Genomic DNA, 16,111 nt, shown 5'->3' with positions numbered 1-16,111 from the left:
CATATGACTTCACTCTGTGATGGAATACTACACACTCATTTCAAATAATACAATAGACCTGTGAAAGCTAATACTTAAACATTTCCATAATTTTACCATACATTTGTAAAAGTATGTTAAGAGAAGTAAAAATAAAAGATTCATAACATGCAGCAACATAATTAAATCTTAAGAATCATAATACTAAACAAAATCAGTTAGTGTAAAATAATATATGATTATGGCTTTATGTATATAAAGTTCCAAAACACAGGCAGTTAATCTTTGGTGCTTGAAGTCATACTATTGGGTATGTATGGAGACATGGTATTTAGTATGCCAAAAGAAGTCTCTAGGCTTCTGGGGAACTGGTGATATTTTATCTCTTGATAGAGATGCTGGTTACAAATTAATGTTTATTTTTAATGTCTCCATATTATAAATTAAATAATTATGCATTTTATTATTGTACATTTTAGTATGGAGTTTACTCTAAAGGACAGTTTGAATGTTTAAAGAAAAAAACAAAATGAAACTGTTCTTTTCATGAAATAAGATTCAGAGTGGAAGATCATTGTTAGGCCAAATAAGTGATAGGGTCATGAGTAAGCTAGATTTCTGAGGAAATAGAAACTGTTAACCTGTAGAGGAGGCCGATTAGGAAAATTGGAAACAACCCAGACCGTGGGGTGACAGGGGTGGCAAAATGGTAAGGGGAGGGGTCAGTAGCCAGGAAATTCATTTCCAGTTCTAGTTTGATAAACTCTTCCAAACCAATTTGAAAATGGGCTTAGTTCAGCATTATCAGAACTTACTGGAAAGAGCACAGTACACTGCTTAGTTTATTGGTGCCCCTGGACCTGACATCCATGAACTTTACCACATTGAAACCTTCTACTTCCTTTATGCTCTTAAAGACTTAGAAGTTGTTTGCTTTTGTCGAGTTTCAGTGTCATCCAAATCCAACTTTTACAGTGGATTTTCTCAGTAAACTCTGCCATAACACATTAAAATAGTAATGATAATGATGACGTAGTAAGGAACATTGATACTTCATATTATTGATATTAGGTCAAGATACAAGGCATGGTGTATGTTCAGTAAGTTCAGTAAGTATACTATACAGAGTACCCAATCTAATTTTAATGGACTCATTTTTATAATAAAAACAGAGCCACATATAGGTTAATTAGAACTGCATAAATTCCCGTTAGTAGTTAAAGAAAGGGTGTTGAAAGAGACTGGCGTTGTGTCATCCTCTATCTGCACTGTCCATCATGGTACCTAACAGAGGTCAGGTGAGCACTTTGTATATGACTAGTTGATGTGGCAAGGGCTGTGATATAAAATACACATGATGGCAAAGACTTGGGATGAAAATAAGATACATTAGTGTTCGATGACCATGCTCTGCAAACTGATTCTTTGAGATAAGTTAGGTATCTCACTTAACATTTAGGATATATTCTGATAATCCCTATGCATACAGTGGTATATCACAAACAGTATTATATGTCAAGCAATACCAACAGAGATAGGCTCAAGAAGGAATCCACACATTAGGCTTTGAAATATAACTTTTTAAACGTAAATATGAGGAACCGACTTTTAAAAAATCATAATATAGCCTAAACAGCATATAAGCCAGTAACACAGGCTTTCAGTATCATTATCAACTTAGAGGTGTGTGTGTGTGTGTGTGCATGTGTGTGTGTTTATAATCTGGTGGACCAGTAAGTTGTTTTATATTAGCTTCAATTAAGCATATCAAGCAACTAAGGAATGCTAAGAGCAGGAGAAATGGTCAGCCTTAAAACATGTACATTTAAGTAACATCATATGTATATAGCATGTTTATTTATATATTTAGCAGTAGCAATGTGTGTGTTATGTGTCTGTGTATGTAGCAATAATTTCTTAAAAGGCCATGTATTTGAAAGAGTAGTAACATACATTAGAAAATTTGGAGAAAAATGTAAGAGGATAATTGTTATAATTCTAGTCTCTAAACTTTAATAAAAATACATGATATATATATATGATATATATATATATATCTGGGGGAGAATATTTAGTCTATATATCTTAGGTATTTAAATGTCCTTACCAGAAAGGAGCTGCAGAAGGTCTAAAAAGAATTTGTCAATCTTACAACAAAACTCCAAGACTGCATTTCATGGGAGGATTTTGGTCATTAAATGTGCAGCTCATGAGCTAGGCTGTAACTAGGTATATACTATTATATACTAGCTATATAACTAGGTATATACCTAGTCTAGGTATCTAGCTATCTATGGCCTCTGATTCTCTCCTGACTCAGGGCAGCTGCTTGCAGGAACTTTGGGAAATAAAGCTGGAGGGTACAGACCACATGGGATGGTTCAAGTTGCTGGAATTGCAAAAGGTTCTTGCAGGATTCTCACCATTGATTAAAGCAAAGGATCAGAGATCCCCCACCACAGTTTACCAGGCTGCTTGAGGTGATGAGCCACCATGGCAACTAAAGAGATTTGGTTTTAGTCTTGAACCTGGATTTTTCCTGCGAAGCAAGACAGAAAGAATTTTAGAGTATTAGAATTTCTACACTAACAATATAGGTCAAATAATATATTATTTCCATAAGCCTTTTGGTAAGGTTCTTACCATTGCCTAGAAGGTGGAATCTTATCATTTCAAGTTACTTATATTGCTCTGAGAATATGGCTGTATTCTTGAATACTAAATTATAAGCCCACCGAATCTATAGTTTGAAGAAACACACCTCTTGGACATTTGAAACGTGAAATCAGAAGACGCAGACAGATTTTTCCTCCTCATTGATAAATCACTCATAGGTTTATTTTGATTCAGACTTGCTTTTTCATTATAAATTATTTGGGGGAAGAAATAACCCTTGGGAGACCATCAAACGTTAGACATACTAACGAGAGGAACCAGGGCCTTTATTTTTTCCCATTCTTCTAAAACTATGCATTATAATATTCACTTACATGTAGTCAACCAGTACGGTTACTACCTGGGAAAGGAAGAAAGGAGATAAGACTAAGTCTGACCCTGTAGGCTCATGTTGGACTGGGAGGGGAGAAGCTAACAAAATTATGGATTGAGAACAAATGTGTTTGAGATGTAAGTTGTCATTTCCTTCAACACATCAAACTTAATAGATCATGTTCATTTATACATTTTTAACATCAGCATTTCATTGTGACAAAATTAATATATATATAAACATATTTAATATATATTAAAATGTGCTTTATCAGACATTATGGCAAAGAGCACAGAATGAATCCCTGGAAGAGGAATGGAACAACCCTCCTTGCAAAAAAAAAAAGTTGCCTTCTTTTATTAGCCCAGGATCCAGAGTACCTACTGGTACATCCTATCAGTTAGCCAACCCTGACGTTAACTTAGTTGACTCAAGGGTTCTGAGTAGCTATGCTGTGCAGTACCCTCTCTAACGAGACAGCAGATCTAGGAAGAAAGATGATAGTTGTGTGCAGTTCATGGAGACAGACTGGTATATTTTGGGTACATAATTATAGAAAGTGTAGAAGAGAGCACGAGAAGAATTTTCAGACTTCATAGTGCTTTTCATGGGTGCACATGATTTGGCTGGCCTTTGGCAGGTGTACTAGCTTGCTGGGGCTGCATTAATGAACACCACAAAGTGATGGCTTAAAGAAGAGGATTCGTTTGGCTTCATGTTTTGTACCTTGAAGTCTAAGACAAAGAGAAAGCAGAGTGATTCCCTCTCAGTCTGTGAAGGGGAAATTGTTCCTCCTTTCCCCAGGGTCTTGGTAATCATTGGTGATCCTTGTCATAGGTCATCCTGAATCTCATCTTTTCATGGTTCATTCTCCCACTTCCACCCCCTTGTGCATATGTCCGACTTTCCCCTTTTGATAATGATGCAGTAATGATGGATTGGGTTCCTGTCCATTCCAACTGTTGAAGCAATAAACTGAGGCATGGTAATTGTTTACAGAAATTTGCTTCTAACCATGGTGGATGACGAGAAGTCCAAGGTCAAGGCACCATTCTATTATGGATCTGGGGAAAATTTGCTCTCTGTTTCCTAGATGGTACCTTTTTGTTATGTTCCCAAATACCTGAGATGACAAGGATGCTCTTCCAAACCTCTTCTGTTGTGAGGACCTTGATCCCCTCAGAAAAATGGAGCCTTCATCATCAACTACTGCCTGAAGGCCTCAGCTTTTAAAAATTTCTGCTAGAAACTGGATCTCAGCATAAGAATTTTAACTTGAATGGATATCAGTATTCCAGTCAGAGTATGGCTTATTGACATAATGCCTTTCTGCAGGCATCAGGGCCAAGTGCCCCAGTGTCTTCTAGGGACACAATTCAATCCATAGTAGGTTTTGCATGGGTTCAAAGATAATTGTGGATGTTGACATTTTATTGTAAAGTAGTTAATCTTTTCAAAATATTTTTTTGATTTTTTTATTAATTTATTCTTGTTACATCTCAATGTTTATCCCATCCCTTGTATCCTCCCATTCCTCCCCCCCTCCATTTTCCCATTATTCCCCTCCCCTATGACTGTTCCTGAGGGGGATTACCTCCCCCTATATATTCTCATAGGGTATCAAGTCTCTTCTTGGCTACCTGCTGTCCTTCCTCTGAGTGCCACCAGGTCTCCCTCTCCAGGGGACATGGTCAAATGTGAGGCACCATAGTACGTGAGAAGGTCATATCACACTCTCCACTCAACTGTGGAGAATATTCTGACCATTGGCTAGATCTGGAAAGGGGTTTAAAGTTTACCTCCTGTATTGTCCTTGGCTGGTGCCTTAGGTCCCGCTCAAACTAAGGCACCAGTCAAAATATTTTTAAAAAGCACTTTTCTATAGATAAGTGCCAACAGTAACAGAATGGAACCTATAAATAGAAAATGTTGGGGGATGGTAGGAAACTTCCAGAAGAAAATAATTGGGTTGACTATGGAGCCTTGCTGTACATGCTGGATGTCCAAGTCTCTCTGCACTTGGCTAGGCATATTTAACCTCCTAACTACTGTGGACAGGCTTATTATATACATTCTAAAGGACCATCACCCAGTGTTCAGTGTGAACTCAGTGAGGACCTCTTTCACTTGCCGTCAGGATCTCTTTTATCTTTAAATGACTTTTAGTGTACATATTAGACTATTTAATTCCATTCAAAATTTTTTTTTTGTTTTTTAAGGAGGGTTTTTTTTTTTTAATCTTGGTAACCTAATTCATCAGTGCATTCAAATGTTGACTTTACAAAGTATTTACCCCTTGACTATAAGGAATGAGCTTTCAAAAGCTGGTGTATAATTTCCATACATTATGCCTGGGAGAAAAAAAGAATAATTTCATTAATTTCTAGTCATCAAGTTAAAACATGCCAATCTCAGCTTCCAAAAATTCAAAATAATAATTTATTCTCTTTACTGATTAAGGTACATTTACAACTCCTTTTTAAGCTTCTTTTACATTATTAATATATTTATTTATTTATTTATTTATTTATTTATTTATTTATTTATTTACATCCTGGTCATAGCTCCATCCCTCCTCACTTTCCAGTCCCACCCTGCCTCCCTCTCCTCCATGCTCCTATTTCTCAGAAAAAGGTAGGCCCCCATTCCCATCCACTCCACCCCAGCTCATCAAGTCCTATCAGGACTGAACAGGTCCTCTTCTCCTATAGCATGGCAAGTATTTTAATCTCTCCTTAACATTTGTTGATGTTTAGGAACAAAATTTAGAAGGCCTCTTTTATACAAGAGTAATTAATGCTGTAATAGATCTACTTCCATTTAATCTCATTACAACGAGGACATAAAGCCAGAGCCTAACAGTCAAGGAGAGCCTGACCTACACAGATGAGAAGGATGACCTGACTGATTGAGCAAGTGTTGGAATTAGGCAATGAGGGATGCTGCTCCTGTCATAGTGTGGCTTCATCAGGGAACATTGTTGTGTTATGATTTTGCTTCTGTATAAGGAAGCCTGGTGTTATTGTTAGGCTGACTTTTAGAGTAACAGTCAAAGAAATCAAGTGTTCATTGTAACCTAGTGGCCACATAGGGTCTGACATGCATATGTTGAGAATACAGTTGCCCAGCTAGAGATACCATGGCTCCTGTATATGATTACAGCAGTGTGTGTGAGTGAGTGTGCATGTGTGTGTGTGTGTGAGTTAGTGTGCATGGGTGTGTGTGTGTGTGTGTGTGTGTGTGTGTGTGTGTACATGTGGAAATGTGCTTTAGAAATCCACTCATTTCTCTGGTATTCCTTGTTTGTGTTATTTTCTTTTAATAGGGCAATCACACCAACAGAGTGCACTTGATTTGTAATGAACTAAAAAGACTTAAAAATATTAAATTGATGACACATTAAAAAAAATGGACAGCTTTGCATTTTTGTGTGCAATATTTGACCCATCATGAAACTAGAAAGTGTGTTTTCTAAGATAAATATTACAGTAGGGCCAAATTTTTTGAAAAGTAACTGGAATTTCTTAAATGGTTTATAGTGCATTTAGTTCTTAGGAAAGTTTGTTTGACATCATTCCCACAATGCACACAGATCTTATCACTGTTTTTGTTGGATAACTAAGGTCTTAAAGATCGTGTAGCTGTGGTCATCTCTTAAGGTGGCCAGAACCAACCTGAATTCCCAAATTGCCTGCCTCCCAGGCCTTTACTTGCTGCCTGGGTGTTTTGTATAGCTCTCTGTGACTCAAAGGCTCCAGTAACAGCATTACCTGATGACAGATGGGTCTATAAATTTATTTTAAGCCTTTACTCCTTTTTATATGGAAATCATTCATGTTAGTAGGAACAACCTTTTTGCCATGTTTTATTTTGATGGGTACCATCATCCTTCATATTCAAAATTATTATTGGTAGTGGGAGGAAGGGGTCAGTTGTCTTCTGCAATTCACACTTGTGCTGCTGTAGTCATCTTACTACAATCTAGCAAGATAGGATGCTTTAGAATTCCGTGCTTCTAAGATGAACTGGGACCCATAATGAACTCACAAGTGTGAAGTAGAAAGGATAAATAATTTTAACATGGCAATATGCTCCCAACAAGGTTCTATGACATATTTCACATTCTTTTCCTTTGAGAACGTTCAAGTTTAAAATGTTCACCCCAGTCTATTAGACCCTGTAATAGTCCCTCTCTATTTGCTGGGAAGACACAATAAGCTAACATTTTCTCTTAGGTTTACTTTGCATTTTCCAACATTCTAGCATAAACCAGCAATTAAAATGTAAGAAGAATGAATGGATGCTTGTAAAGCACTGATTTGAGCTACACTTTCAGGAGATGAGGAACTCGAAAGTATGCTTTCAAATTTAAAGAGAATCTATGGCAGATGGTCCCAGAAAGAGAAATAAAACAACCTCTTTCCATGCAGGTTGTGAGACAGGTGCGATGGGTTTGGTACTGCAGGTGGCCTTACTGGGAGAGAAAATTCACTTGACAGGGGTTCATTTCATCTGCTCCTGAAACCATTTAAGGGCATTTTGGGAGGACCTGGGAAAATCCTGATGTGAGGAATTCTGTATCCTTTAGCCAACCCACAGCCTGAATTCTGGCTATCAATTGCCATCGACTCCAAACACAGGCAGCCCTCCCCCCCACCAAATAAGACGAGCAACAACTCAATGCAGTAGTGGGGTGGGTGTGATGGGACCAGTACATAAAAATGAATTTTTTATCAGTCAGTGTACCATACTGTGATGATCTCTGAGGCCTGGGGACAAGTGATAGTATCATGTTCTCTGTGGAACTGCATTCTGTAAAGAGGACTTTCGGGAATACAGAGTTGCAGTGAGGAGGTCAGGTTGATGATAAACACTCGCCAATCCCCCCACCTCCTGCACTGGGAGTATCAACTGAAGAGTGGGTCCTTTCAGTGGTAGAGGTTCAGCTCAGGACAGACAGTACCAATGTTCAGAGCTTTGGGAATGTTACTGTGAAGAGCAGCGGTGCTGAACCTAAGTGTATGTTAAAGTAAGAGCTGATACAGCCACTCACAACATAAACTATTTGGCTTAAGACAGAAATGCACGTTCATTTACTCAGTCAGTCAGCTGAGAAGAACTGGTAAAGGAACTAGGCAAACAGTAGTGAGCCAATGAACGAACACGAGAATTTGGTGTCTTGAACAAATGGGGCTTACTGCCATAGTGTGTCATGGTTGAGATAGTTATATTCTATTTAGGGCAACAGGAAAGAAAATGGCTTTTGTCATATCAAGCACTTCTTTTTCTATTCCAGGTTTGTGCCATTATTGTTAGTCTAAATGGGAGCCATTAAGATGCATGTATGTGTGCATATAAACATACATGTATATATATAACTTTATATATAGATTCATATTGCTTGCCTTGTGGGGAGCGGTTTACGGAGGTATTACAATAAAAGGAACTCAAAAGAGGCTTGATTTCATTTTCTACTCTGAAAATTCTTTATAGTATTAATATATTTCTTATTTTAATTTGTCTCCTAGAATTAATATTTTATAGCTATAACTGAGTTTAAATGAACCTTGTCTAAAATGTTTAATATGATGCACCACGAAATAGCTATCTACCCATGAAATTATCACTGAGATTAAAACAATGAACACTGAAATTAAGATACTGAATGTATCTGTAAGTTAAAAAAAATCCTAATGTTTCTGTGTAAATTTTCAGCCTTTCCTTCTCCAGACAGTAGATATCCATTCTATCCGTTGACAACTTGCAGTTTCCACAGTTTTGTATGATTGGGTATGGAGGGTGTGAATCTCTGTCTGATATCTCACTTAGAGTAATTATTTTGAAACTCATCTAATTTGTTGATTACTTAACTAATTAATTTCTCTTTAGTGGTGAGTAATGTTACATTGTAGAGATATACCACAAGTTTTCCAATGATATGTTTTTGGGCATTTGGTCAATTTTTATTGCGGATTACAAAAAAAGGTGCTTTGTGGGCTTCCAAAGTAAAATTACCTTTTCATTAAAGCTGGTTAAGTGCCTAGAAATGGAATGACTCCATCATAAAGTAGGTAAATTCTTATCTCTCTACAGAACTGTTTTTAAAGTGATATGACATACCTACTAAAATATATGAATGTGTCAGAGAGGTCATTGCTCCATATCCTTGCCATAGCATACTAAGGATTGACTTTTAGCTATATTATTAGAAGCCCCACCAACATCATGATAGTTTATTTGAAATTCCATTATGGCTTGTGGGTCCGTCTTAATCATTCCAAGTTCCTCAGAGAATTTATTGTCAGAATCGAGTTTATTCAAAATTGCCATCTCAAAATGTGGTTTCTTATTTTTTCTTTTTTGAAATTGTAATTTATTATAACTTTTCAGATTACATGCCAATTGTCATCTTCTTGCTTTGTATCTCCCCATTCCCACCCTATCCCTATCCCCCTTCCCTAGACCTCCGACAGAAGGGGCAGCCTTCCTCCACCATATCTGCACAGCCTATCACATCTCTTTTTGGATATCCTGCTTCCCCTTCCTCTGTGTGCCCACAGGGCATCCCCACCAAGGGGAAGTGACCAAATCGGGGGTACCAGATTTCATGTCAGAGGCAGTCCCTGCTCTCCCCACAATGGTGGAGAAGAAGCTGTCCATTGACTACATCTGAACAGAGGGTCTAGGCCTACTGCATGCATTGTGTTTGGTTGGTGCAACAGTTTGTGCAGGCCATCTGGGTCCAGATCCACAGCCTTGATGATCTTCTTATGGCACTTTGAAGACTATGGGTCCTTCCATTCCCCCTATTTTTCCATACCACTCTCACCTGGAGTCCAGGAGCTAGTCCCAACATCTGTCCAGATTCCCCCACTGGGTGGAATCTCTCAGAGAACATCTATGTTGGGCTAAAATCCACTTATAAGTGAGTATGTATCATGTGTGTCTTGCTAGGTCTGGGTTACCTCACTCTATTTTCTTAAGTCATGAGAGTAGTTTATATTTCATGTTCAGGTCTCATGTTGGGTGCTTATTTTCCTATTATTTTCCAAGCCTGTGCTTTTCCTCTTCATTTTCATAATGGCATCTTTGAAGAAAAAACACTATAGTGTGGCTTAGTCTATAATACTAATTTGTAAACAGTTTTGAGTTTGTGTCTTTTAGTTTTAACTTTTCCAAACCCATAGTATTATGAATTTTTACCAAATGTTTTCCTCTAATGTCAAAGATTGAAAATTTTGTTTTGTATCTATTATTTAAAGTTTTTCATGGTTACATCTTTTAAACATTTATTTCTGTGTAAAACATAAAATTGTGGGAAATAGTCAATTTAAAACACTGCCCTACTATTCTAACAATGCTGTCTTGATTTTTCACTATGAAAATATTTTCATACTTTTGTAAGGATTGGACACATACATCTGGACTCCCTTATATGCTCCACTTTTCGTTCTCTAGAATCAGGCATTTCTCTAACTAGTATAGCTTTTCTTATGATAAAATCTGACTTTGTTCACCTGACTTCAGAAAGAATGTCGTATTCACCCTTCATGTTTTATATTTACATCAAAAATGTAAAAAATCAGCTCTTCAGTTTCTATAACAACAACAAAATGTCTCCAAGGAGTTTAGATTTTGAGACACTATCTCATTTTATATCCCATGCTAGCCTCAAAATCATGTCCTTTTCTCAGCCTCAAGAGTACTGGGAATATAGGTATGTGCTACCAAACTCAGCCGTTTCCTTAGCACTGTACTATCCCATGCTGGGAAGAAGCGTAATTTATATATGATTCCTCTTATCATAACACGTATGTCTGTGTGTCTATCCTTTTAATACTCTCAGTCAGTCTTCAAACTTTTCAACAGAGCTTTCGTAGGTTTTGTGAAATTTATCAGTGTGTGTGTGTGTGTGTGTGTGTGTGTGTTTTAAGTGTTTTCTGCTGCCATGATATCCTTTCATATTCAGATACTTCATTTCTATTAAGTACATATACAAGCAAAGCTGTTATCCCTCCATCCTTGTGTACTGCGAGCATACTGTCATGACCTACCAGCTTCCCTAGCACCTTTGTCATTTCCAACAGCTTGCCTACATGGATGACCACAAAGTCTGAATAGACTTTCATCCACTGATCCAATTGCAATGGATTTGCTTCTGGTTTTCTCTTCGCACACTGACCAGTAGAATACATGAGAATGAATATGCTAGTTTGGGGTGTTTCTTTAGGATACTGGAATAGCTTCTCTACATGGGTCTTTTTGCTTAGAACTTGTGAGATATCTGAGAGTAAGATAAATGTCAGTGTGTCAGATGTTTGAGTATCTTTGAAGAAGATGGGTGAACCTGGATATGAGAGCTAGTAATTGATGGCATTGTTAGGACTTGATGCCCGCCTAAGAAATCTGATTTTCATCTCTTATAAATAGCTGCCCAATAGCATACGCTTCTAGGCATGCTACAAGATGCTCAAGGTGGTGTTGTAAAGGTTGCCAGTTTCTTAAATTTACATGTGGATATGCTGCCAAATGGATGAGTGGAAACATACCTGGAACAGTTGAAGATAGCATATGCAATTGAGTCAAGTATTGCAATCACATCCCGTGGGGTTTATGCTGTTTGAAGAGAGAAATGAAAACAAGAGATGGTAATTTGCTAAGAGAAAGTTCTAGATTAAAGTATGTAAAGCTCTTGATAAGATGAAGAATTGTTTTAGTAAGCACGTTTTTAAAAAGGAGTTGAGGGTAAATTGTGGTAATTGAAAATCTAGTGTTTATTTTTGAATTGGTATGCTTTGTTATGCCAAGAGAAAAGGTACCACATTGGTATAGAGGCTGGTGTCTACTGGGACAGAACTTGGGTACTGAGATGTCTATAAGGGGATGAACATGATTTTTATATAAATCCTTTTCATGAGTGATGTCAATATTAGAGTAGTAAAAAAATGAATAATGTACAGATCTACAAGGACCAAACCAGAATCACACAACACAAAGATATGAGCATCATAGAATCTAAACTCAAAGTTGTTGCTGTCACCAGAAAGTGCAGAGGAACCTTCTATCTATCTCATTAATTACAGCCCCACCACAGTCTCCAAAACAAATGTTCCCACAATGCTCAGAAGTCATATAACTCTTTTATAGTATTTACCAAGTTGTTAAAGGTATGAGAGAGCGAGAGAGAGAGTACATATGTGTCTGATCAGATATCAAGAGGAAAAAATTGAAAGTAGCAGCCAGTTACTGTAAAGATCTCTACAAAGAAACTGAATCATAGTATCTTACTCCTGTTTTTCTCCTATTCACAACAGGAACAACACCACAAATGTTGGCTTTGAAAGACTCCTACCAGCTCAGAAGCACAGAGATGGAGATTGCAGCCTTTGGGCCCCACTAGCATGAATTCTAATTGTGTTTTTCAAATTCGCAGAGAGTGAAGACCTTTACCAGAGGCAGGTGCTGTCAATTTCTTGTATCATCTTTGGAATTGTCATCGTGGGCATGTTCTGTGCAGCGTTCTACTTCAAAAGCAAGTAAGACCATTTCTCTGGTGATTAAAGGTTCCTTGTGAAAGGAAACTCTCTTTCTTTATAGCCTCAATTTCAGCTGCAAGCTGAGGGATCCTTTGCACATGGGTTCAGCAGTGATTTGCTGAACATTAGAGCCTTCTATGGACTACAGTGAATGTATGCAGTCATGTGTGGAGGGGGTCCTCAGATACACATTGTAGGAAGGTCTCAGATTCACACAGTGACTGTCTGCACAACTTGCTCACCTGTCTGCATTAAAGGCTCAGTGGCTGTCATGAAAGAACCAACTCTTCTCAGTGTGAACTGAGGTGGGGGTGGGGAGCCTCTGCTGTGAACCTAAATGCTATCACTATTGTAAATAGGAAAAGACTTTATCAGGGGGAAAAAAAAAAGAACTACAAAAAAGTATAAGTTTGCTTTCAAACAACTTTTGCCTTGTAGTCATAAAATGTAACTGACATTTAATGAAAGAACACCAAAAAAAAAAAAAAAAAAAAAAAAAAAAAAAGAATTGATTCACAGTTTTGGGAAATAGGACTTGAATATGCTATGAATTTCATCTGCCAAAAACTATCTTCAAATGAAGGGACTTATGATGATTCATAACATAGAATTAAGAGTATTTTATATACATGCATATGTGTTCATAACTCTGCTCTTTTATAAATAAATATGGGTGGAATTATTTCTGGAAGTGATATCATTTGCACTTAAAATAGCAATGGCAGAACAAAGTGTTAGTCCACTGAATTCTTGAGCCTCAAGACATTTCTCCAGTTTCATTCCTGTGGCCTGTCTGTAATCACAGGCAATGTATAATTGCTTTTTGTTTTAGACCTCTGGTTTTCTATCCATTTTCCCCTCTTTAAATGGACCACTTTCCAGATACAGTCTGTAACACCTGTCTGAAGGTCACATATGTCAATTTTTAAATGAAGCTACATTTATGACTTTAAATAAAAATATTGGGTCATGACTATATGATTAATAACTTATTTCAACAGACTTTTAAAAACGATTTTAGAATTTCAGAACCACTATAGTAAGAAGAAAGAAAATCCCCATGCACTCTAGACCTAGCACCCTTGTAATTAGAGTCTTCTATTAACATGGCATTCTAGTCAAAATAATGCCCAATAATCTTACTGCATAACTAAGATCCATACATTTTGCCTTCCTTAGTTTTTTACATAATGACTCCCGACCCCACTTTTTTTTTTAACTCTGGCTTTTATACAGGATGCCCCATGACATTCCTGCCATATCTCTGTGACTATTGTCTGTGCCATGTTTCCAAACATGTGCCAGGCACACTGGGTTTTGTAGTGACTACACTCTGGCTCTGCAACATTCCAAGTTGTGTTTTTACTACCTTTTTCAAGTAATGTGGCAGTTAGCTTCTGCTTCCCTAACAAAGAGGCTGCAATATTGAACTTTCAAGACTTTATTTGGGCTCAGTTTGGTTCATTTTATTCTAAGAGTGATTGCTCCCATTACTTCGTGTAGCAAGCAGTGTCAGCACATCATGGTGGCAGGTGTAGAGCAGGGCAGGGCCTTTTGCCACTTAACAGAATGTAAAAAAAAAAAAAAAAAAAAAAAAAAAAAAAAGAAGAAGAAGAAGAAGAAGAAGAAGGGGTGTGTCTCACCATCACTTTCAAGGGAATATCTTCAATCACCATAAGACCTTGTAATAGGTCCACATTTTAAAGTCTTCACCCATCTCTCTGAGTGCCAATTTGGACTAAGACAACACATAAGCCTTTAGAGATCATGTACTAAATTATACAGAAATTTATTCTAAAATATTAAGCTGTGAAAGGACCAAAGTAGAAAAACACAATTATGGTGCTATGACTCCCAGGAGTTTTAATTTAAGTATATGCTGTAAACCTCAGTATCAAATTTGATTATATAGTCTTCCAGCTGAATGGCATATCTGCCCATTGTGAGTTAGGAGTTTTCTCGCCCTGACGGAGCCCCAGTTAGGCCACGTGAGAGCACTGGTTAGGATATTATACTAAGCACAGATGCACTTGAATCTCCAAGTTGCCCTCAATTCATGTTACTAGGAATATTTCCTTCCTGCTTTCTTTGTGGCAAAATATGAACTTAAAAATACCTTATGGAATTAGGATGAGGACCAAGTTAGATGATGCTGTGAAAGGCTTTCTTACTATTTACATGAGAAACACTCCAGGGTGGCTTGACTTGTTACTACTTATGGCTTTCCACTCTGAAACTTGGAGACTCGATAAGTTAAGAGGCTCACTAGAGCCCACAAAGGGTAGCCACGCCCAGGTTGACATTATGAGTGCCTATTTTCAAACAGCTGTGTACTGGAAAGAAATTGGGTGTTTATATTATATTTAGAGATCAATTAGTAAGTTGATACAAAGATAAAACTAATCACTTATTTCTAGAGTACAGCTTGCAGGTGTAACACATTTAAGCAAAAGATTGATTAAAGTCATCTTAACAATGAAATCAAGCAAGTACAGGATGTCTGACATCAGGGCTTTCAGAGCTTCTTTCTGGCCAGCTGGGGAGCTCTGAAATCAACATCTATTGCTGTGCCACAATGAGAAGCCTGAGTGTTTCATGGAAACATTGCTAAAGTCCAGATTCTTCATAGGAGACTTAGAGGACCAAAGCTGATAGAGAAGCGCACACTGGGATGCTTTCCCTCATCTTGCCTTAGCTGAGGAGATACTGGCAACTTATGGGAGCTCGGAGAAGAAGAGACAGATTTCTTCAGGAATGTAGGTCTGGAGAGGCTACCCAGTCTTCAGCAGATGGTCCTACGCTCATGCACGTACAGGAAGCGCTAAGTTGACTTGGCTTTAGAGAAAGACCACATGAAGTTGGAAGAGGGGGAAATGGTGGGAGACGGTAGAGGAGCAATCTGCGAGAGGTATGGGGATCGATTTGACTGAACCATATTGTACAAATGTATGAATATTAAATAATGTAAAAATAAGCTGGAGGATAGAAGAAAAGATAAAAAGTAAACAAGTTTCTATAAAAATAGAAATAATGAAAATCAAAGGCCTCTCCAACTGAATCATATTACTGATCAGAAGTCTGAAGTGAATTGCCTTTGTGTTCCAGAGTCTGAGGTGAATATTCTAAATCATGTGCTAACACTTTGCTACCAAAACTGAAGTTTGCTGTTGTAAAACCTGCTGTTTCTTTGATGGATTCATGGATTCCTATGTCCTTTTTCCTAACATTAGACATAGAAGAATGGGCTTGATCTCAATTTTTATGCATAAAATGTGGATTATATGTATAAACACACACACACACACACACACACACACACACACACACACACACACACACAGCTTTTGAAATTGCCATTCTAACAGGATCCTGAGGCATGTTTCATTGCTCTCCAAATGAGTTCACTGGAGCATCCATTTTGTGTACTGAGGTATAACCTCTGGTTGAAAGAGCTGAGTCTTAGCCAAAAGTTCCCTGCTCACAGTCATTTATATTTTATTTCCCATAGCCACTCAGATATTGATGCTATAATCTTTTCTTCCTGTCTTTGTTACACTTGGCACTGCATGCCGTCCGCAATGGTATCTCACCAACTGTTACTGCTCTA

The 16,111-nt window shown here is 37.6% G+C and overlaps 1 protein-coding gene across 7 annotated transcripts in view; it reads left to right on the top strand.

Annotated features, from left to right (window-relative positions):
• The window catches only part of Nrg3 (neuregulin 3), a 1,024,516-nt gene that overhangs the window by 975,489 nt on the left and 32,916 nt on the right, over window positions 1–16,111 (top strand). For all 7 annotated transcript variants that reach the window (XM_051142204.1, XM_051142187.1, XM_051142174.1 and 4 more), the window contains exon 5: window positions 12,402–12,504. In XM_051142204.1, coding sequence (XP_050998161.1) covers window positions 12,402–12,504 — 103 coding nt within the window. The remainder of the gene's footprint in view (window positions 1–12,401; window positions 12,505–16,111) is intronic.

Source organism: Acomys russatus, chromosome 3 (genome assembly GCF_903995435.1).
Source record: "Acomys russatus chromosome 3, mAcoRus1.1, whole genome shotgun sequence".
Taxonomy (NCBI): Eukaryota; Metazoa; Chordata; class Mammalia; order Rodentia; family Muridae; genus Acomys; species Acomys russatus.
The sequence above is the reverse complement of the archived record's forward strand: the minus strand, read 5'-3'. Positions and strand labels throughout refer to the sequence as shown.